The sequence below is a fragment of the Ochotona princeps genome, chromosome 33 (assembly GCF_030435755.1).
Source record: "Ochotona princeps isolate mOchPri1 chromosome 33, mOchPri1.hap1, whole genome shotgun sequence".
Classification (NCBI taxonomy): Eukaryota; Metazoa; Chordata; class Mammalia; order Lagomorpha; family Ochotonidae; genus Ochotona; species Ochotona princeps.
Window position 1 is genome coordinate 6,242,773 of NC_080864.1, and position 20,694 is coordinate 6,263,466.

General features: G+C 65.2%; 2 protein-coding genes across 3 annotated transcripts in view; both read right to left on the reverse strand.

Moving 5' to 3' along the window:
• CAMSAP3 (calmodulin regulated spectrin associated protein family member 3) overlaps positions 1–20,694 on the reverse strand; it is a 71,168-nt gene that overhangs the window by 28,371 nt on the left and 22,103 nt on the right. The window lies entirely within an intron of this gene.
• On the reverse strand, positions 3,813–20,484 carry PNPLA6 (patatin like phospholipase domain containing 6). 2 transcript variants are annotated; one of them, XM_058658179.1, is made up of 33 exons: positions 20,395–20,484; positions 19,991–20,078; positions 19,133–19,215; positions 18,863–18,960; positions 17,479–17,619; positions 17,211–17,370; positions 16,278–16,358; positions 16,047–16,175; positions 15,447–15,527; positions 15,190–15,352; positions 14,891–14,977; positions 14,608–14,720; positions 14,335–14,502; positions 14,159–14,236; positions 10,460–10,665; positions 10,131–10,262; positions 9,912–10,035; positions 9,636–9,749; positions 9,324–9,399; positions 9,103–9,243; positions 8,774–8,837; positions 8,487–8,655; positions 8,184–8,366; positions 7,818–7,936; positions 7,555–7,711; positions 7,168–7,284; positions 6,534–6,603; positions 6,096–6,212; positions 5,666–5,967; positions 4,722–4,838; positions 4,425–4,521; positions 4,215–4,324; positions 3,813–3,943 (listed from the first exon to the last, which is right to left on the reverse strand). In XM_058658179.1, the coding sequence occupies exons 1-33, from the start codon at positions 20,464–20,466 to the stop codon at positions 3,869–3,871; spliced, it is 4,032 nt and encodes a 1,343-aa protein (XP_058514162.1). In that variant the 5' UTR covers positions 20,467–20,484; the 3' UTR covers positions 3,813–3,868. The 2 variants fall into 2 exon arrangements, with proteins under 2 accessions (XP_058514162.1, XP_058514161.1); XM_058658178.1 differs by lacking the exon at positions 20,395–20,484 and having other exon boundaries at positions 19,991–20,313.

The following is a 20,694-nucleotide window of genomic DNA, read 5'->3' on the forward strand; positions in this document are numbered from 1 at the left end:
GGTCAGGCTGTGGATCATCAGGTCCCAGGCCCTTGTGCAGGGCAGCAAGGGAGCCACCCATGTCCCCTCCTGCAGGGCATGGGTTCAAGCCCCAGTTCTGGCCACCAACCTCAGCTTCCCGCTGACACAGAGCCAGGGCCCCAGCGGAGGTGGCTCAAGCAGGTGGTGGGCGTGCCACTAGCATGGCAACCTGGACTGAAGCTCTTGGCTGCTGCCTTCAAGCTCCTGGCTTTTGCAGGCCATCTGGGAAATAAGCCACAGCGGATAAGACCTCTGAGCCTTTGAGAGAAAGATGGAGGGTGGGGCAGCGGTGAGGAAGGGAAGGGGGCAGAGGGAGGGAGGGAATGAAGGGAGAGACAGAGAAACAGAAGGAGGAAGGGGAGAGACAGCAGGACTGCTGGCTCCCGGAATTCCCTTATGCTTTGTGCCTCCAAGGTGGGTGCTGTGGGAGGTGGTAGGGAGGCTGCCTTTAAGAGGTAGAGTCTGAGGCCCAGAAAGTCCCGGGATCCCGTATGGGCGCCTGTGCTAATCCCGGCAGCCCTGCTATCCATCCAGCTCCCTGCTTGTGGCCTGGGAAAGCAGTCGAGGACGGCCCAAAGCCTTGGGTCCCTGTACCCATGTGGGAGACCCGGAAGAAGTTCGTGGCTCCTGAGTTCGGATTGGCTCAGCACCAGCCGTTGGGGTCACTTGGGGAGTGAACCATCGGATGGAAGATTTTCCTCTCTGTCTCTCCTCCTCTCTGTATATCTGCCTTTCCAATAAAAACAAATAAATCTTTAAAAAGAAGACGAAGAAGAAGAAGTAGAGTTTGCAGAGGGTGCTTTGTGGGCGGCGCTTCCTGGGGAAGGGGTCAGTGTAGCACCCAGGGGACCGTGGATGGTTTTCCAAGAGGAGAGGACTGTTGTAATTGGGCGAGACCAGCCTGGCCACCCTGAGATCAACTGAGTCCAGCAGGTGCCCTGGCACCTCAGTGGCAGCATGAGTCATGCAAACCTCTAAGTGCCTGGCACCGGCAGTGCTGTGTTCACACACACACACACACACACACACACACACACACACACACACCAGCTATGCCACGGCCATGATGCTGTGAGCAAAGACCCTGTGTCATTTCTGGTGTCAGTCAGGGCACCTGATTGCTTTCTGGAAACTTCCATGACCGGAAACGCTCTGGGCAGCAGGTGCTCCATGATGGATACAGAGGGCAGTACTGTAGTATCCACAGTGGTGGTGGTGTGGACCAGACCCAGGACCCTTCTTCTGAGGATGTCAGCATCCCAGGTGTGCGCCAGACCTAGGCACATCCTCCTGCAGGGTTCGAGTTGCCCCCGGAAGACTTGACCTACCTGTAAAACGGCGGCGCTCCGTCGGCAGCCATCCAGCCACAGCTCCCCAGGATGGGCGCACACTCCAGCTCCAACACAAAGTTTATCCGAATGTTCCCCAGGCAGTGGAGAAGGGGGAACTTTCAGGTGCAGAGCCCAAGGGAAGCAGGGTTACCTCACTTCAGGGTCTGGGGGTCCTTTGGGGTTGGTAGCTCTAGCAGCACCTTCCAGCACAGTCTGGCAGCCGCACAGGTGTCTCTGTGCGTATGCCCAACCTGCCCAGGCTCTCGGCTCATCGAGAGAAGACAGACAGAGAGAAGGATCTTCCGTCTGCTCGTTCACTCCCCAAGTGGCCACAACAGCTGGAGCTGAGCTAATCTGAAGCCAGAGCCTCTTCTGGGTTTCCCACATGGTGCAGGGTCCCCAAGGCTCTGAGCCATCCTCGACTGCTTTCCCAGGCCACAAGCAGGGAGCTGGATGGGAAGTGGAGCAGCTGGGACATGAACCGGCGTCCATTTGGGATTCCGGCACTTGCCAGGCGAGGATTTAGCCATTGAGCCATGTTGAGTCTAAATGCTCTTTTTGCTTGGTGCTCCAGCTGCCCAATCTAAGAGGGAGAAAGCTCTTGGGACCCCTGGCACACCCGGCTTGGGCCTGGCCCAGGCATGGCCATTGTAAACATTTGGGGGAGCCGGGGAGTAGCGGAAGTGACCCAGCAGATGGAAGAAAGACTGGCCGAAGACATTTGCTGAGAGTGAAGGGTGGGGGTGAGGGGTGAGAGCCTGGTGGGCTTCCACAAACATTTCCAAGCCAAGGTGCTTGGCTGCTTAAGGCTGCCCAGTAATGCAGGAAGTGGGTGGTACACCTGTGCGCCGGGAGGCGCTTTAAAGGCAGGGGAATGGTTAGGGGAAAGGAGAAACCTCCTGTGGCTGTGGCCCTAGAAGAAGTGGCAGGTGAGCAGGTGAACAGGCTTGGTGCCAGGAGGGTGAGACCGGGCGGCTAACCCATGTGAGGCCCAGCTGCCTGGAAAGCCAAAGAAGAGGGGACAGCCTCCAGGTGTGGGGTGGGGGCTGAACCCCAGCCTCCTGCACCACCCCCTCCTCCAACCCGAGGGTGAGATCTGGCAAGGCAGGGATGGGGGAGGAGAGAGGGTGGCGGGGGCTTCGTTAGCACCTCGGACAGCGCCTCTCCTCTCTCTGTCCATGGTTCTGATAGCTGGTGGGCAGGGCTGTGAGGAAGAGCTTGGTTTAGTTAAAGCCGGGTTGATCTTAGGGGGAAACCAGAGATCCCGGGTCTGGCAGGGAGGTTAGAACCAACCTTGCTGGTGTTTGGAGAAACAGGACTCAGCACAGCTCAAACAGGTGAAAACAATCCAGTCGCTCCCCGACAAATGGGTGTCAAGGTGTTCACACGATGGAATATTACTCAGCCAGCAAAAGGAAGGTCAGGCTGTTAGCTACCTCGTGGACGGAGTGTGGGACACTGCGTGATGGGAGCCGACGGGAAGGGTACACACCACCTGAGCCCACTCCCAGGAGGTCCCTGAGAGCAGGGGGGACCAGTGGGGGTGCGCCAGGGACAGGGGAGCAAGCGTCTAGTATTGTGATATTTTTTTAAGATTTGTTTTATTTGAAAAGCCAGACTCTACCGCAATAGCTGGGGAGTTGAGCCGATCTGAAGCCAGGAGCCAGGAGCCTCTTCTGGGTCTCCCACACAGGTGCAGGGTCCCCAAGGCTTTGGGCTGTTCTCGACTGCTTTCCCAGGCCACAGGCAGGGAGCTGGATGGGAAGTGGGGCAGCTGGAACATGAGCTGGTGACCATACGGGATGCTGGTACTTTCAAGGTGAGGATTTAGCCATTGAGACACTGCATTGGGCATGATTACCTGTCTCCATTCTTGAGCCCACGTGCAGTGGGGGACAATGACCCGGGGCCCGAGCACAGTGGAGCCCAGGGAAGGACATGCAATTGTCACTCCTGCCCTGGGAACACATACAACCATCACCCCTGCCTCCACCCCACACTTGGGAGGGACACACCCCGGCTTGGAGAAGCCTAGTAAGGTGCCGTGACCGGCCCAGGTCAGGATCCCACACAGCTGTCTGAACTACAGCTAAGACCCCCAAGGGCCAGGGGTCGGGGCATAGTGGGGCCAGGGGCGTTCCGAGCGAGCTCAACTGAGCTCCAGGCAGGGATGCACACAGTAGGGCCAGTGGAGGGTCCCTGGAGACCCTTGCGGAGCCACAGGGGAGCAGCCGGGATGGACAAGCAATGTCCGATCAGGCTGAAGTGGGGGCACGTGCATTTCCCCTGAGCCAACATGACACCCCACGCTGTGTCCAACGGGTCCAAGTTTATTGGTGGGGGGTAAAGGGTGTGACCTTGGAGGTCATCAGTGCATTTGTGCCCTCCAACGGGGGCAGGTCAGTCCCTGCGCAGGCCCCGGGGGGGGGGACGCGGACACAGCAGCAGCAGCAGGAGCAGCAGGAGCCGGGGGTCGCCGCCCCTCAGGAGTGGGCCACGAGCAGCGGCCGGGGGCCTCAGGTGTCTGTGGCCCAGCCGGGGGGCTCCTGGGGTGCAAAGCGCCGGTGCCGGAGCATCGACTTGTCTTCTTCCTGCGGGGGAGGGACACGCGACGGTGCCAGGGTCACGCAAGGTGCATGGGATGTGGGTGCCCAGCGAGGGGTCTCAGTGGCCACGTCTGTCTCCTTCCCGCTGTCCGCTGACACACACACACATACACGGGGGCCACGCAACACGTGGACCGACGCCTCAGTCCAGCCTGGCGTAGGCAGCGGGCGGGTCATCCCGCTGCACCTGCTACTGCCCAGCCGAACCTGACCCGGCGCGGATACGCAGCTCTGCCCGCCAGGCTAGCCTGCTCACCACCTCCGACGTGGTGCTGGGGCTCGCGCCCTCTGGGGAGCCCCCTTCGTCCCGCGAGCAGTCCGGGCCAGCGTCCTCCTCGTACTCGGTCAGGCAGTCCGACTCCTCCCCTGCAGGCAGGGGTGTGGGTGGGGTGAGGGGCGTGCCCGACGCTGGGCTCCCCCAATCGCCCCGCGTTGCCCCATAACCTTCCCCCATCCCTGGGCTCACCATCAGCACAGCCGTCAGACACGTAGCTGGTGGGGGGCTCGATCCGCGACACGATCTCGGCCAAGTCCGTGAAGCCGGAGCTGGGGAATGCCAGCCCCTGGCGGGGTTGGGGGTACCCCGCAGGGTATTGGGGTGATTGTGGGCTCGGGCGGAGACCTGAAGGGCTCAGGGTTCACCCGGGGGGTGACTGTGGGCTTGGGCGAGCTCTCAAGGGCTCAGGGTTCACGGGGGGGTGGCGGCTGTGGGGCTCAGCAGAACCCAGGAGGGGAGGGGACAGGGAGGGTGCTACTGGCTTACGTCAGCGCGGCGGCTCTCATTCAGGTCCGTGGACCGCCGGTCCGTCAGCATCTTTTCAATGACGTCACCTCGCGTCCAGCCCCCGAACACAGCCTTGCCGTACTGGTAGCCCACGTCCTGTGGGGGGAGCCCAGGGCCATTGAGGGTTTGGGGTGACACCTGCCGCTGGGTCCCATGCATTGTCCTCATCCCCCCATCTCCAGCCCTGTCACGCGCTGAGACTGCAGGGAGCAGCCTGTGGGGTCTGCACCCTGGGGCGGTGCCCCCCGGCCGGTAGACAAGGGAGTGAGTCCCCGCCTCCCACAGCCCCCTCTCCCCCCCAGGCATCACTGGTCCATCACAGCATGCTGTGGCAGGCAGCCTGCAACTTGGGGTATCCCCGTCTGTTGCCTTTGGGGAGGTGCTCTGCCTCCTGTTACAGGGTCAGCAGACAGGTGTGTGGCCACGCCACTACCTTCCTCTCCCAGGCCTGTGGCAGGCATGCCCGCACCCAGCCCCGGCTCCAGCTGTCCCCAGCCCTGGCCGTCCCCAGGCCCAGCTGTCCCCAGGCCCGGCTGTCCCCAGCCCCAGCCACGGCCGTCCCCAGCCCCAGCTGTCCCCAGCCCCGGCTCTGGCCATCCCCAGCCCCAGCTGTCCCCAGCCCCAGCCACGGCCGTCCCCAGCCCCAGCTGTCCCCAGCCCCGGCTCCGGCCGTCCCCAGCCCCAGCTGTCCCCAGCCCCGGCTCCGGCCGTCCCCAGCCCCAGCTGTCCCCAGCCCCGGCTCCGGCCGTCCCCAGCCCCAGCTGTCCCCAGCCCCAGCCACGGCCGTCCCCAGCCCCAGCTGTCCCCAGCCCCAGCCACGGCCATCCCCAGCCCCAGCTGCCCCAGCCCCGGCTCCGGCCGTCCCCAGCCCCGGCTACTCTGGCCCTGCCGCACATCCCCGATGGTGCCTGCCGGATGCTCACGTAGATCTGGTCGAACTTGCCAAAGTCCATGGTCTTGAAGCAGTCGATGGGAGGGCGCAGGTACTCGCAGTAGCAGCTGGACTTGACCACCTCCAGCTGCCGCACACACGACACGTAGGCCAGGCGGGACTGGATCTCTGCCATGTCCGGGACCTTGACCTTGTCCGCCCAGGGGTTCAGCCGCTTCCACAGCAGCCACCAGCCCGACAGGCTGTCCCCGTAGGTGCTCAGGTCCGTCTCGTCCTGGCTGCCCACGTCGATGGCGATGACTGTTTTGGCACCCATGCTCCGGGCGATGTCCGCTGTGGGGGAGTGGGCAGGTCAGAGGGCAGGGACGGCCAACCCCGGGCCCCACAGACACCGCCAACGTGATGGTCGCATAGACGTGCAGTGAGCGCCTGCGTCTCCGTGCGTGCGTGAGGCCACTTGCCTGGCAGGTTGTTGATGTAACCGCCGTCCATGAGCAGGTGGCCATCCTTGGGGTCGCACAGCGGGGGCAGATAGCCAGACAGCGTCATGCTGGCACGCACGTAGCGCCACAGGGAGCCTGCCCGGTGGGACACACACAGACACGGATGCACACAGGAGCCTTCAGAGCCGCCGACTGGACAGCTCCACATGACCACCTCATCCACCAGCAGGGGAGGGCAGGAGACGGGTGAGGCGCTCTAGGAGCCCTCTGGCCCCCTCCCCTGAGCACCGTCTGGGATACAAGTGGGTGATAGCTAGTGGTCAGCAGCAGTCCTGAGGGGACAGGCACGCGTGTTCCCACGTGCCAGGGGCTCAGCGGTCCTTCCCAAAAAGCATGTCCCCAGCTCCTGGGATGCAGGGATGCAGGGAGGCTGGGGGTGGGGCAGGAGGCACCCACCATCTTTGTGGACACGCATAGCCGAGGCCGTGATGTCCGTGGTCACATTGAAGTAGGGCAGCCACAGGTCCTACCGGGACAGAGACAGGGTCAGACGCTGGTGGGGAGGGTGCTCCTTGGGGACAGGGCTGCGCTCCTGGGAGAGGGGGTTCCTGGGGGAGGGGGCTCCTTGGGGACAGGGCTGCGCTCCTGCTGGGACAGAGACAGGGTCAGCCAGGGGTGGGGGGCTCCTCGGGGTCAGGGCTGTGCTCCTGGGGGAGGGGGATCCTGGGGGACAGAGACAGGGTCAGCCAGGGGCAGGGGGTGCTCCTCTGGGACAGGGCTGCGCTCCTGGGGGAGGGGGCTCCTGGTGGAGGGGGCTCTTTGGGGACCAGGCTGCGCTCCTGGTGGAGGGGGCTCCTGGTGGAGGGGGCTCTTTGGGGACAAGGCTGCGCTCCTGGGAGAGGGGGCTCCTGGGGGAGGGGGCTCCTTGGGGACAAGGCTGCGCTCCTGGGGGAGGGTGGCTCCTGGGGGAGGGGGCTCCTTGGGGACAAGGCTGCGCTCCTGGGGGAGGGTGGCTCCTGGTGGAGGGGGCTCTTTGGGGACAAGGCTGCGCTCCTGGGAGAGGGGGCTCCTGGGGGAGGGGGGCTCCTGCCTCAATCTGCTTGTCCTGGAAGACACGGTGGATGCTGCGGTTGAAGGCCGAGCCCGTGAACATGGAGGTAACCGGGTAAGTGAGGTCCAGCACGGGTTCCAACACGGATGTCATGCCCTAGGGATGGGTGGGAGGACTCACTTGTGGTTATCGGGGTCACCAATGGGGGAGTGGAGGCGAGCTGGGCCAATTAGGGGCCTTCACGTGGTCAGCCAGGGCCACTAACTAGGTGGTCGCTCATGACTGGGGACCACAGTGACCGGCAGGAGGCCAGAGAGGGGCAGAACAGGGCACCCCCCTCTCCCCGCCCCCATCAGGGTCAGCTTAGGGCAGTAACAGGCACAGCCCCGGGGAGCAGAGGCTCCTCTCCCTGGCTCCGACACACACCTTGGCCCACTCACGTGCCCTCTGCTTGGTCCGGCTGGCGCTGCGCTCCTCGGCGTACAGGGCCCCAATGAAGGAGCCGATGGATGTGCCGCCCACCAGGTCCACGGGGACCCCCGCCTCCTCCAGCGCCTTCAGCACCCCGATATGGGAGCAGCCCCTGGGACAGGGTGGGAGGACATTCAGTATCCCTCACATCCAGGGGATTGCAGTGCCCGCCTGCCCCCTGAAAGCTCCGCCCCCCAGGCACCTGCTTCGCCTCTCACCTGGCCCCGCCCCCGCCCAGCACCAGGGCGATGGTGTTTCCAGTGAGCACGCGCGCCAAGCGGGAGAAGTCGCTGTGCCGGTCGGCGCGCCGGGAGAATACCTTGGCATAGAGCTCGTGCTGCGGGTCGGTGAGAGGGAGCTGTGATGGGGTTGGAGCTCCCCGGCCCATCACTGCCCATCACGGCCTCCTCAGCAGTAAGGCTCCGCCCCCAGCATCCAAGCCACACCCACAGGGAGGTCCCCTCCAAGCTCTGCCCAGGAAGCTGGGTGGTCCCTACTCGGCACTGCCCCCTTGAGCTGGGTGCTCCTTCTGCAGGCCCTGCCCCAAGGAAGCTGGGTGGTCCCCCTGCAGGCCCCGGCCTTACCAGCTTGGCCGGGCTGCGACGTGAGAAGAGGCGGCGTGGGCAGCGCAGGTGCAGGTGCCCGGAGCACCAGCTGCGCATGTTGAGCCACTCTACTGTGCGCGTGGGGCCCGGGCCCTCCTCCCGGTGGAGCAGCACCAGCTGTTTGAGGGCACGCACGGCTGTGTTCTCTAGCATCTGCTCCAGCTGCAAGACGGGCACCGGGTGGGCATCACCAGCCGCCCTCCTGCCCACCCACCTCCCTGGTCACCAGATCCCACGTTGCAGGAGTGCGGTGGAGTCCCCGCGCACGCCCAGCTTCCGCACCTGGCCCAGCGTGGGCTCCTGGTCCCCCAGGCCCACGATGAGGATACAGTCTGCCTGGCGCAGGCACCGCACAGTCCAGGGCGTCAGCGACGCGTCCGTCTGGTACAGCACAATGCGGTGCGCGTCCTCCTGCTGCGCCAGCCAGCCCGACAGCCGGAACTCCTGGATGCTGGGCGAGAGGGGAGAAGGCGGGGGGCATCTGGTCGCTGCCAGAGACAGCACCGTCTCATGCTGCCCGCCCAGACCCGAGAGACCTCTCCGAGGGGGCTCCACAATCCCCCACTCACCTGTCCAAGGCCGAGGCCCCCAGCCGCGCCCGGATGATGTCACTGTTGAGCAGCAGTGTGGGGCCTGGGGTAGACCAGTTGGGCTCAGGGTTAGCGGGCCAGAGGGGGGCTGGGTGCGATGAGCACCAGCAGTCCCGTGGGCCCCTCCGCACTAACGGATGCCCTGCCCACCCTGCGCTGATGCCCCGTGCCAACCCCAACTGAAGCCTCGCCCCACCCAGTGCCACACCCACCACCACTTACCCCACTGATGGGTGCTCCGCCCCAGCCCACCCCAACCAAAGCGCCACCCACAATCTCTGCCACCACCGCTCCAGCCCCGCACTGACCGATGGCCTGCAGGGCGTGCTGCAGTTCCAGGGTGAAGGCCACCATGGGCACCTCGGCACACACGGGCAGCACCGCCACGGTGGCCAGGTTGCTGGCCGGGTTGGTGAGCTCCGAGTGTGGGGGCACTCCCAGCCCCGAGCCTGCAGAGACCCAAGAGCGTGAGCCTGGCTGTGGAGCTGGACTACATCCCCCAGACAGCCTCGGGCCCGCCGCCTGTCACCTGGGAAGGGGCCTTGCAGCTGCTGCAGGTTGCCCAGAATCTTCTGGCTCAGCAGGTGGATGAGGCGAGTCACAACCTGAGGGGAGTCGGAGGAGGGGAAGGAGGGGTGGGAGGAGGAGGAGGAGGAGGAAGAGGAGGACGGGGAGAAGGGGTGCCGTGAGCCGCAGGGGCAATGCTGCATGCCCCACTGTCCCTGTCCCTGTTCCCACCTCCAAGAGCCTCACCCCTCTGACAGGGCCCCGCCCTCTCCCATGAAGCCCCTCCCCGCCCAAGGCCCCGCCCTCCCGTGAAGCCCCGCCCTGTGAAGCCCACCTGCGGGTAGCGGCGTTTGATGTGGCCCAAGGTGCCCTCGGGGAGCTTGGCGAGCTCTGTGTCTCGCACAGCGTGCACCGTGGTGGCTCGCGGCTGCCGGGTCAGCGCCTCCACCTGCGGGGCCGCATGCGCGTGTCGGGGACTGCCCGGCGGGAGGCAGAGGCTGGCGGCTGCTCGGGGGGCCTGGGGCCGGGGGCACACTCCCCCCCAGGGAGGGCAGGGGCACACTCCCCCCCGCCCCAGGGGGCCCAGGGTGGGCAGGGGAGGCTTGCTCACCACGCCGATGAGGTCCCCGCGGCCGTACTCGCCCACCAGCTCCTTCTTGCCGCTGCCACGCTGGATGACACTACGCAGCCGCCCGTTGAGGACGATGTAGGTGCAGTCGGAGCGGTCGCCCTGCCTGCCAGGGTAGGCGGTGGAGGGGTCAGGCACGGTCCAGGCCTCGGCCCGGGCAGGATCTGGGTAGCTGAGCAGCCGGGCAGGAACGGGTTGTACCTGTACAGGGCACGTCCCGCCTCCACCGCCGTCCAGTCGATGGCGAAGTCCATCTGGCGCACGAAGGGCGACATCCTGGCGGCCACCGTGTGCGCGGCGCTCAGCACCACGCTGGGCTGTGCGCGCATGATCCTGCGGGTAGCAGAGGGGGCAGTGCACGGGCTGGGGGGGGACACACGGCCCTCCACCATCCCCCCCGGGAGGTGACGCGGAGGTCCCACAGATAGGGCACAAAGCTGGGAAGCCACATGGGCGGCGCTCCCGTCTGCTCCGGGTCTCCCACCACCCCTCCCGCGGGCTGAGAGGGTTGGGGTGGGGGCCCGTCCTACTCGTAGAAGTCGGACTTGGAGATTCGCAGGAAGGTGCAGTCGCGCTGGGCGCGCAGGGTGAAGATGAGGGGCTCGCCCGTGAGCACGGCCAGCTGGCCCACCAGCTCCCCGGGCTGCGCCACGAACAGGCACACCTCCTCCGCCTTGTCGATCATGCGTTGGTACACATGTAGGCAGCCCCAGAGCACGAAGTGGAGGCTCACATCCTGGGGGGTTGGAGGGTGGACATGGCAGGGGTCAGGGCGAGGGGCGGTGCCCCCACTGCCCCAGGCGTCAGGTCAGAGGTTAAAAGCAGGAATAGAGATCTCAGCTAAGGGCAAGGCAGGTGCAGGACCTGTGGACAGATCAATCGTTACAGCCACATAAGTGCGTGCACACGTGTGTGTGTGTGTGTGTGTGCCCTTGGCACCTGGGACAGATGCTGCGAACCGATCGCCAAACTCTGAGCCCAGATCCAGGCTCCCGGGTGGGGAGGGTGATTGTTTTCAACAGTTAGCAAAAGGCTGGTACACCCAGGTTCCTCCGGATGGACGGACCGACGGACGGGGCATGGCTGAGCTTCAGGGGCAACCAACCAGCCACCCAGCATGCAAGCTCAACTCTTAAACACTGCATCCAAAAGGACCAGAGGTATAGAACTAAGAGCTGAAATTCTGCGAGTCGAGTCGTGGTGGCTTTGAATTCGCTGACGAATTCTCTGGATTCAGAAGTTTTTGGGGAGCATTTGGCACAGCGGGTAAGCTACCACGTGTAACATCTGCTTCCTGTACTGGGTGTCTGGCTCGAGTCCTGGTCCCTCCGGCTCCCAACTCCAGCTTGGGATATTTGTAGCCATTTGGGGAAAGACCCTTGGCTGGGAGATTTCTCGATTCAAGAGGGAATTTGTGCAGAAATAGAGCATCCCACGGTTGCGTTATTTGTGGTCGCCAGAAGGTGGCAGCAACCGGGACACCCTTGAGCAGGTGACTGGACCAAACCCCCGCAGGCGGCGGGGCCCTGGAATGGGTCATTCAGCCATGAAGGAACACGGACCACGGACTCCTACAACAGCATGCATGACCTGGGCCCACACAGGAGCCCTGGGGCAAAGAAGCCAGACAGCAAACGGCCCCCTGAGCTGTGAAAAGACCCAGCAAAAAACAAAAACAAAAAACAACGCTTTTCAAGGTGATGATGGAAGTTCCAAAATCGAGGCCAAGGTTACGCACATCCTGCAATGTCTTAAAAATCCTGTGGGTGGCTGGAAGGCATGCCGATTGTCTCCCAATAAAATCTCCTCCCTGGCCTGACCATGGTTCTCTTTGGCTGGCCCAGGCGACCGGCGAGTTCCTCCCCACCACGGGACGCTGCATGAGCCGCCAACCTCCGTCCCCATCTTTCCCCTGGAGCTGGCGGGCCCATGTCCTTAACTCATTTTCCAGCAGGACCCTGAGCCTGTCACGGCGGAGGGCAAGCTGGTTTTCCGGCCTCTTGTCCGGTGGGCAGCATGGCAGGGAAACCAGACAAGGCAGAGACCCGGTAAACAGATGTTTCTCTGGTATTTGGCTACTGTGACTAGCTACAAATAAGGAATGACGCAGCGATGGTAAGACCTGCCTACCCTCTGATTTCAGCTTCTCTGATGCTTGACCTAAGTCCTGCAGGAACCCCCTGGGCAGGTGCACACACGCACATGCGCACACACACACATTTGAAATCTCTAACACAGAACTTGAACCTAGTGTGTGGGACAGGCACTGTGGGTCATGGACAGGAAGCCACCCTTGGCCATCTGCTGGGGAAGTGAGTTTTCCTAGGCTCGGACGTCTTGGGGACTTGAAGGTGCTGCCGCTCTTGCTCCCGGAGCTCCTAGGAAGGTATGCGATGGTATTTCCCACACGACTCTGTCCCCCTCCTGCCGTAGGGGACGCAGGTGGAGGATCCCCCCCCTTGATCCAGAACTCTTGGAACCGGAAGTGTTATGCATTTCAGAGTTTTGGAGCGCGTGCGTTTTATGAGGACATAACGGGGGCGTCTCGGACCGAGAGCCCAGGCTGCAATGTGGTTCGTGCAAAAGTCTCACGCGCGCGCCATCTGTGGGCGGACCACGGGGTGGTTCTAGCACGCCTGTGTCCTGGCTGCCTTGTGGGGTCAGGGAGGGAATCTTCCACGTGGCGGGGCATCACTGTGGGTGTCCCGGGATCCATGCGGGTTTTGGATTTCTGGCTTATAGACATTCAACCCGTGATGGGGGCCCCCTGACACGCACTGGGGCAATGGGTGTCGGGGAACACAGAAGGAATTGGGGCATGCCGGCAGTGTGGTACTGCGTGTTAAGCTTCCGCTTGCAATGCTGACAGCCCATACAGGAGGTTCAAGTCCTGGCTGCTCCCTGCTCACGCACCTGGGAACGCAGCAGCAGGAGATGGCCCACGTGCCTGGGTCCCTGCCGCCCATGTGGGAGACCCGGATGGAGCTCTCGGCTCCTGGCTGTGCCTGGCCCAGCCAAACCCCCTCCCCCACCCGCTGTGCTGGAACAGAATCACCTGCCAAGCAGTGGCACCCTGCCCCTAGCTGCCTCCCAGGCGGGGGCCGCACCTGTCATGCTCTGCCTGATCCCAATGCCGGCTTCTTTTGCTTGAGTCAGCACCCAGAACCCCGTCAGCACCTGTGACCCCATCAGCACCCAGGACCCCACCCAATACCTCTGACCCTGTCAGCACCTGGGACCAGTTCCCGGGACTCCATCAGCACCCAGGCCCCTGTCAGCACCCAAGACCCCATTAGCACCTGTGACCAACACCCGGGACCCTATCAGCACCCAGGACCCCCCCAAACACCTGGGAACCCCCTAGCACCTGGCATCCCCCAGCACCCAGGACTCCCCTTAGCACCTGGCACCCTGCCACCACCCGGGAAACCCCCCAGTGCCTGGCATCCCCCAGCACCCAGGACCTCCCAGCACCTGGGACCCCTCCAGCACCTGGGACCCCCCTCAGCACCCAGGACACCCCAGCACCTTGCAGCCCCCAGCACCCAGGACTCCCCTAGCACCCAGAACACTCTCTAACGACCTGCAGCCCCCTAGCACACAGGACCTAGTCAGCACCAAAATCCCACCACCATGAGCTCCTTCTCTGGAAACCCTTCTCTGGTGCAGGCCTGCCTCCTCTCGCTGCCCCCACCACACTGGTGAGCCTGCTCCGCACATTCCGGATCACCCATCACAGGCCACATGGGTGAAGGAGGGAGGGCCCGACATGAGCTCAGGCTTGCTTTGTGACCCACCACTCCGCGCCTCCTGGGCAGGGTGTCTTCCTTAGCGTGGAGGTGGGGGTGGCGGTGGGGGTGGTCCCAGGACTGCTGGGCCACAGCTCCTGGCTGGGGTGGCTGCCTGGGTGTAGAGATCCCGCCCCGGGGGGCTGCGCCCACAGGGGTTTGAGCTGGATGCGGACAGAATACCAGCGGGTAAGGCAGGCCGACAGGGGCAGAACATGGAGGAGCCAGGGCAGCAGAGAGGATGCTGGGGGCTAGGGTGGGTCCTGGGATGAAAACTTCAGGGGGGCCGGCAGGGAACAACCATGGGGTTCAAGGTCATGAGCTCGGGTCTGGGGGTGGGGTCAGGGCTTCAAGCTAGAAGACCCACACTGGGGAAGTATCAGGGCCCAAGCAGGGGGAGGGGTGTGAGGTGCCTGGTTAGGGGTCAGAGGTCAGCCTCACCTGATCTCCCTGGCGGGCAATGATGGTGCCAGCTTTTGCGTGGTGCAGCAGGACGCGGCTGTTCAGAAGAGAGGGGTCCTTGGGGAAGAGAGAGAGAGGGCAGGCTAGGGCTGAGCTGAGCCAAGTCAGGCCTGCTCCAGCCCTGCCTGCCACGCCCCCCGCCACCTGCCGCCCACCTCAATCCGCATCAGCTTGGCCAGTTCCCGCTTGGCTGCCTCGAAGATGCTGCTGGTCTGGCGGCCCTGGTAAGGCCCGAAGGGGCAGCCGCCAGTGGCCGACTCATCTTCACAGTAGCTATACTCGCAGGCCCCTGCTGGCTGTTCCCGGGGCTCCTGCGTGGGTGTCTGCGGGGGGGGGGGGGGAGTGGGGCGGCTGTGAAGAAGCAGGGTCTGCCACCCTTCTGCTGTGACCCCTCCCACACACCCCACACCCTTCCTCCGGGGTCTCACCCGAGCAGGTGCCGCCACCTGGGGACCCCCGGAGGCCTCCTCCTGGAGCGACAGGGAAATGCGACCGCGCTCATAAGCCATGTCGAAATCGGAGCGGGGGCCGCCCTGCAGGCCTAGCAGAGGGGACGGGGCAGGACAGGAGAGCGCTGGAGCCCACCCCAGGACCCGAGCTCCTCCCGAACACACCCCTCCCCCAGCCACGGGAGGCCTGCAAGGAGGGGACCCACCCAAAGTCGTGCTGTCCCAAGGCCCACAGCCACCGCCACGGCCCGGCCTCCCAGACCTGAGATGTCCACCGGCATGGAGACGCAGCGACTGAGCAGAGGGGCCGAGGGGGGCGCGTCCAGGGCCGAGGGCTTCACTGGCTCTCCTGGAGGAGACACATGGCGACTCCCACCGCTCAGGGCTGCTGGGTCGAGAGCTAGGATTGGGGGGGGAGGTGAAGGGGCTTGGGTGGGGATGGCCTGGAGACCCCGGGGTGGGGGGCAGGGCAGAGATGCTCGCCTGGGCAGGGGACCCCGGCTGTCTGAGGGGACTGAGCGGGGGATGGAGGCGGGGGCAGGGCAGCACGGCCTTGGGTACCTGCAGGTCCGGGCAATGGGGCCCCAGTGGGCTCAGGCGGCCGGCCAGGGGCTTCCCGGGGCTCATCAGCGGCTGACGTGCTGACCACTCGCTTGGAGCCCCGCACGGGGCTGGTGCGGGCCGGGAGGCCGGGGCTGGGAAACAGGCGCAGGGGCTGGATCTCCTGGGGGACAAGCAGCAGCTGGGGGGTAGGTCCCAGGAGCCCCTTTCTGTCCTCCTCCGTCCTCCTGTGCTCCGCTGCCCTTCCCGGAACTCACGTGGCTGAAGAGCTCGTTGGTTAGCCCCAGGTAGTTGTGGAGCGCCAGGAAGGTGACCCGTTGCAGCCTCACCATGATGATCTGCACAGGGCGGGAGGGGAGGGGCGGTGGGCGGGGCTTGTCGCAGAGGGGGCGGGTCCATAGCCAGAGGGGGTGTGGTCACAGGCGGGGCTGCCATGGAGGGGCAGAGTTATAACCACAGGGTGGGGTTAGCCACAGAGGGGCTTGGCCATAACCAACAAGGGTGGGGTTTGCCATGGAGGGGCGGGGCCATAAAAGAGATGGTGGAGCTGTGGGCGGGGCTGCCACAGATGGGTGGGGCCTGCTGCAGGGAGGCGGGGCCATGGGAGGGTCCTGTCCCAGAGATGGGGCGCTACAGCCAGACAGGACAGGGTCTTGGGTGGCACCTGCCACGGGGGGCAGGGTCTATTAGAGAGGGGCTGTGCCACGTCCAGGGCAGCCACTAGAGCCCCAGAAAGACCCGCAATATGGAGAATTGGGGTGCAGGTGGTTATTGGGCGTTGTCAGTGCCTGCTTGGGGCTGATAAGGGCCAGGTGACCACAGCTCCAGGGCCCGCCAGCCCGGTGGACGGTCCTGACCTGCACCACCCGCACCAGGCTCTCTGGGTACTTGGTGAAGACGGCGGAGAAGGCCTCTACCGGCAGCCGCAGCACCGTGGAGTCCCGGGCCGCCCGGGCAGACACAGTCCTCTGCGGGTGCTGGTGACCCTAGCGGTGGCCAGGAGGAGAGATGAGGGTAAGGCCCTGCCCGTGCCCTCCCCGCCGCCCCCTCAGCCCCCTGCCACCCCACGCCCAGGCCCTGTCACTCACAGTGATGACGTCCAGGATGCTGAGGAGGCTGTTGACGCTGTCCCCGGGAACCACTTCCTTCACCACGCACTCTTTCCCGTCCTGAGACACACAGGACACTGACCCGTGCAGGCCTGACCAGCCCAGGGCTCCACCCCACCTCCTGATGGGCAGGTCCACCCGTGCAAGCCACGCCCTGACTCCGCCTCCTACACAGGCCACGCCCCGACTCCCTTATGCAGGCCACACCCCTGACTCCTCCTCCTACGCAGGCCACACCCCGACTCCGCCTCCTATGCAGGCCACACCCTGACTCCGCCTCCTATACAAGCCACGCCCTGACTCCTCCTCCTATGCAGGCCACACCCTGACTCTGCCTCCTATGCAGACCACGCCCCGACTCCCTTATGCAGGCCACACCCCTGACTCCTCCTCCCGTGCAGGCCACGCCCCAGACCCCTCCTCCCATGCAGGCCACACCCTGACTCCCCCTCCCATGTACGCCACACCCCAAACTCCTCCTCCTATGCAGGCCACACCCTGACTCCTCCTCCTATGCAGGCCACACCCCTAACTCCTCCTCCTGTGCAGGCCACGCCCTAGACTCCTCCTCTTATGCAGGCCACGCCCCAGACCCCTCCTCCCATGCAGGCCACACCCTGACTCCCCCTCCCATGTAAGCCACACCCCAAACTCCTCCTCCTATGCAAGCCACGCCCTGACTCCTCCTCCTATGCAGGCCATGGCCTGACTCCCCCTATGGAGGCCATGCCCTAACTCCTCCTCCTATGTAAGCCACGCCCCTGACCCCTCCTCCTATGCAGGCCACACCCATAACTCCTCCTGTGCAGGCCACTCCCTGACTCCTCCTATGTAAGCCACGCCCCAGACTCCGCCTCCTATCCAGGCCCGCCCTGACTCCCCCTCCTTTCCCTCAGCCCTACCCCCACTCACAGGGCCAGGCAGGCAGAGTTCCAGGAGCCCATCTTGTACCACGTAGATGCTGGCATCTGGCTGGCCCGGCCGGAGGACGTAGTCACCCTGGCTCAGCCGCTGAAACACCATGTGTCGGCACAGCTCCAGGAAGAGCGGCTTCTCGAAGTGGCCCAGCACCCTGATGGGCAGGTTGTGAGGTAGGGATGCAGATAGTCAGGGTGGCTGCCGCTCCCCCGCCCTGCGGCCCACCCCCGCCTCGCCCCTCCACTCTCCCCTCGCCACTGACCGGACATTCTTGAGCATGTACAGCACCTCGGAGGGCAGGTGGGAGTTAGCCAGGTCCCCCTCGGTCAGGTCGGCCTCCAGCACCGACGGAGGGGGCTCCTTGCGTTGCAGCGTGGGCATTTCCTTCTGGATGCGTAAGATCCTGGCAGGGAGGGGGCGCAGGAGGGTTGGGAGGTTGTTGGCTTCCTCCCCCCCTTCCCCCCCACCCCCCCGCCATCAACATGCCCACCCTGGTCCACAGAAGACAAGCCCACCCTGGCCCCCAGGCCAGGTCAGGTCTGCCACCTGCTCTTAGCAAGGATGTTTTATTGCTCCCAGAGCCAGACCCGTTGCCCAGCACATCTCCGGTGGGCGCCCTTGGGCTCTGACAGCAGAGTGGGACACTTAGGATGGAGACCGGGTGGCCGGCAAGGCCTGGGGCTGACTCTGCAGCCATGGGGATGTTCCAGAGCCTTCTAGAACAACAGCTTCGGGGAAGGGGGTGGTGCTGGGATAGAATGCCTTAAGGCACGGGTTGCAAAGCCACCATCCCCTACAGGCATGGGTTCGGGTCTTAGCTGCTCCACTTCCCATTCAGCTCGCTGCTAAGTGAGTGCCTGGGTCCCCACGTGAGAGTGACCCCGAGTTCCTAGCTCTTGGCTTCCGCTTGCCAAGCCCCGGCTGGTAGAGCCATCAGGAGAGGCAACCAGCAAATGGAAGAGCTCTCTCTCTCTGTGTCAGACACCCTCCCCCACAAAGCTCAGCGGCTGCCAGGAGAGCCCCACCTGGGGAGCCGGAGACCCTCCAGTCGGAACTCGGTAAGACAGAGAAATCCAGCAAGCAGGAAGTGTGTGGGCTAGCCCTTCCGCCCCAAGCCTATAGCTCCCTGGCGGGGAGGGCAGTATCCAACAGCTGTGAGGACAATGGGCCGCTCCTTCAAGGCTGTACGGCCATTGGAGACACCCCATTTCGCCATCCCCTGGGACTTCAATGGGGGGAACCTTGGCCAAGCTTGGGCAACTTGGGGGAATGGGGGGGTCGCTATCCCCTTCAGGTAACAGGGAACCCAGTCATGGGTGACATAGAGGGGCCTCCCCCGTGTGTATAGCACCCAAGATACAGAACCAAGGTGACCCGGTTGACGGAAGCCAGCGGCCACCCCCCGGACCAGTTCGAACAATTCTGAGAACTCGGGGAGGCGGGCAGGGAACCTGGAATGAACCCTCTCTTGCAGCGAGAGATAACCAGCTCCCAGCTTGACGCGGAGGAACTTGGCTGACATGACCCTCAGGGGGTTGGCGTGGTCAGTGCCAGCCCGCCCTGCAACATCTGCAAGGCTGACTTCCTGCAATCCACACCCCATGCCCCCCCCCCACACACACACATATTTGGGGAGCCAAGCTTACTTCTTGGCAATGTTGAGCATCTTGAGTTTCTTTTTCATGCGTGGCCGGGAAGTGGTGGAGACAGAGACGTCCACCAAAGAGGAAGTGGACTGGGACACCTGGGGGGGGGGAGATGGGTCAGAGGTCAAGAACCGGCTGGGACGCCAGAGGGGCCGGGGGACAGGAGGGGTGGGGTCCACAGAGACGGAAAAGGGGCAAGGGGACGCTGGGGGAGGGGAAGGTGGTCAGCTCGCCCCCCACCCCGTCCCCGGGCAGGGAGCCCGGCTTCACCTTCCGCATAATCTTCCGGCCATAGAAGAGCACTTTGTCCCTCTTCCGGAACCGATAGCGGGGGGCCTCGGGGGCTGGGGTTTCTGGGGGAAGGTTGGGGACACAGGTGAGGGGTCAGTCCTGGGCACCCCAGCCCACCCTAGAGCACCCCGGCCCACCCCAGGCACCGCAGGGGAGGGTTGGGGGTAGGGTGGGGAGGTGGGGGTCTATCCCGGGCACCCAGTGCACCTCGGCCCACCCCAGGCACCTCAGGGGGAGGGTTGGGGGACAGTGGGGTGGTGGGGGTCTATCCCAGGCACCCAGTGCACCCCAGGCACCGCAGGGGGAGGGTTGGGGGACGGTGGGGAGGTGGGGGTCTATCCCAGGGACCCAGTGCACCCTGGCCCACCCCAGGCACCTCAGGGGGAGGGTTGGGGGACGGTGGGGAGGTGGGGGCCAGTCCCGGGCACCCAATGCACCCCAGGCACCTCAGGGGGAGGGTTGGGGGACGGTGGGGAGGTGGGGGTCCGTCCTGGGCACCCAGTGCACCCCGGCCCACCCCAGGCACCGCAGAGGGAGGGTTGGGGGACGGTGGGGAGGTGGGGGTCCGTCCTGGGCACCCAGTGCACCCCGGCCCACCCCAGGGGGAGGGTTGGGGGATGGTGGGGAGGAGGGGGTCCGTCCTGGGCACCCAGTGCACCCCGGCCCACCCCACGGGGAGGGTTGGGGGACAGTGGGGTGGTGGGGGTCCGTCCTGGGCACCCAGTGCACCCCGGCCCACCCCAGGGGGAGGGTTGGGGGACGGTGGGGTGGTGGGGGTCCGTCCTGGGCACCCAGTGCACCCCGGCCCGCCCCCGGGAGGCACCCCGGGCTCCTCACTCCGCACTCGCAGCCGCCGCACCAGCAGCAGGATGAGCACAGCCGTGACCAGCACGGCCACTGCGGCCCCGATCATCACGCCCAGCACCTGCGGGACGAACGGCACCGGCTGCGCCCCGCACATCCGCGCCGCGGGGCCCTCCGCCAGGCTCCCGGCCCAGCCGTCCGCCTCCAGCCCCGGGGAGGCGGCGTCGGCACCGGGACTCGGCGTCCCCATCTGCAGAATGGGACGGCGGCGACGCGGCCTTCCGTCCTCCCGCCGTCACCCGGGGGCCGGCGGCGCTGCCCGGACACTCGGCGCACGCCGGGGAGCGTAGTTCCGCCGGGACGCGCGCAGGGCACGCCGGGACTTGTAGTCCGCGCGGCGGCCCGCCCCGTGCACCTGCAGCCGCACGCACCCTTACCGTCCCGGTTTGCAGCGGGGCTTCCGTGGGGGCCGCTTCGGGGCCGGGCGGCAGGTCCGGCGTCCCCGCCATCCTGGGGGACCGAGCAGAGCGGGGAGAGGGCGAGCAGGTCGCGGGCCCGGCCCCGCCCTGCACCTGCCCCGGGCGATGGCTCGCGGGGTGCGGCGTGCGGGGCTGGGGGTGCGGCGTGCGGGGCTGGGGGTGCGGCGTGCGGGGCTGGGGGCCCCTGCTTCTCGCCTGCCACACCTCAGGGAGAACCCCAGGTTTGCAGCCCGGCCCGACCCAGGAGGCTGGGGCTCC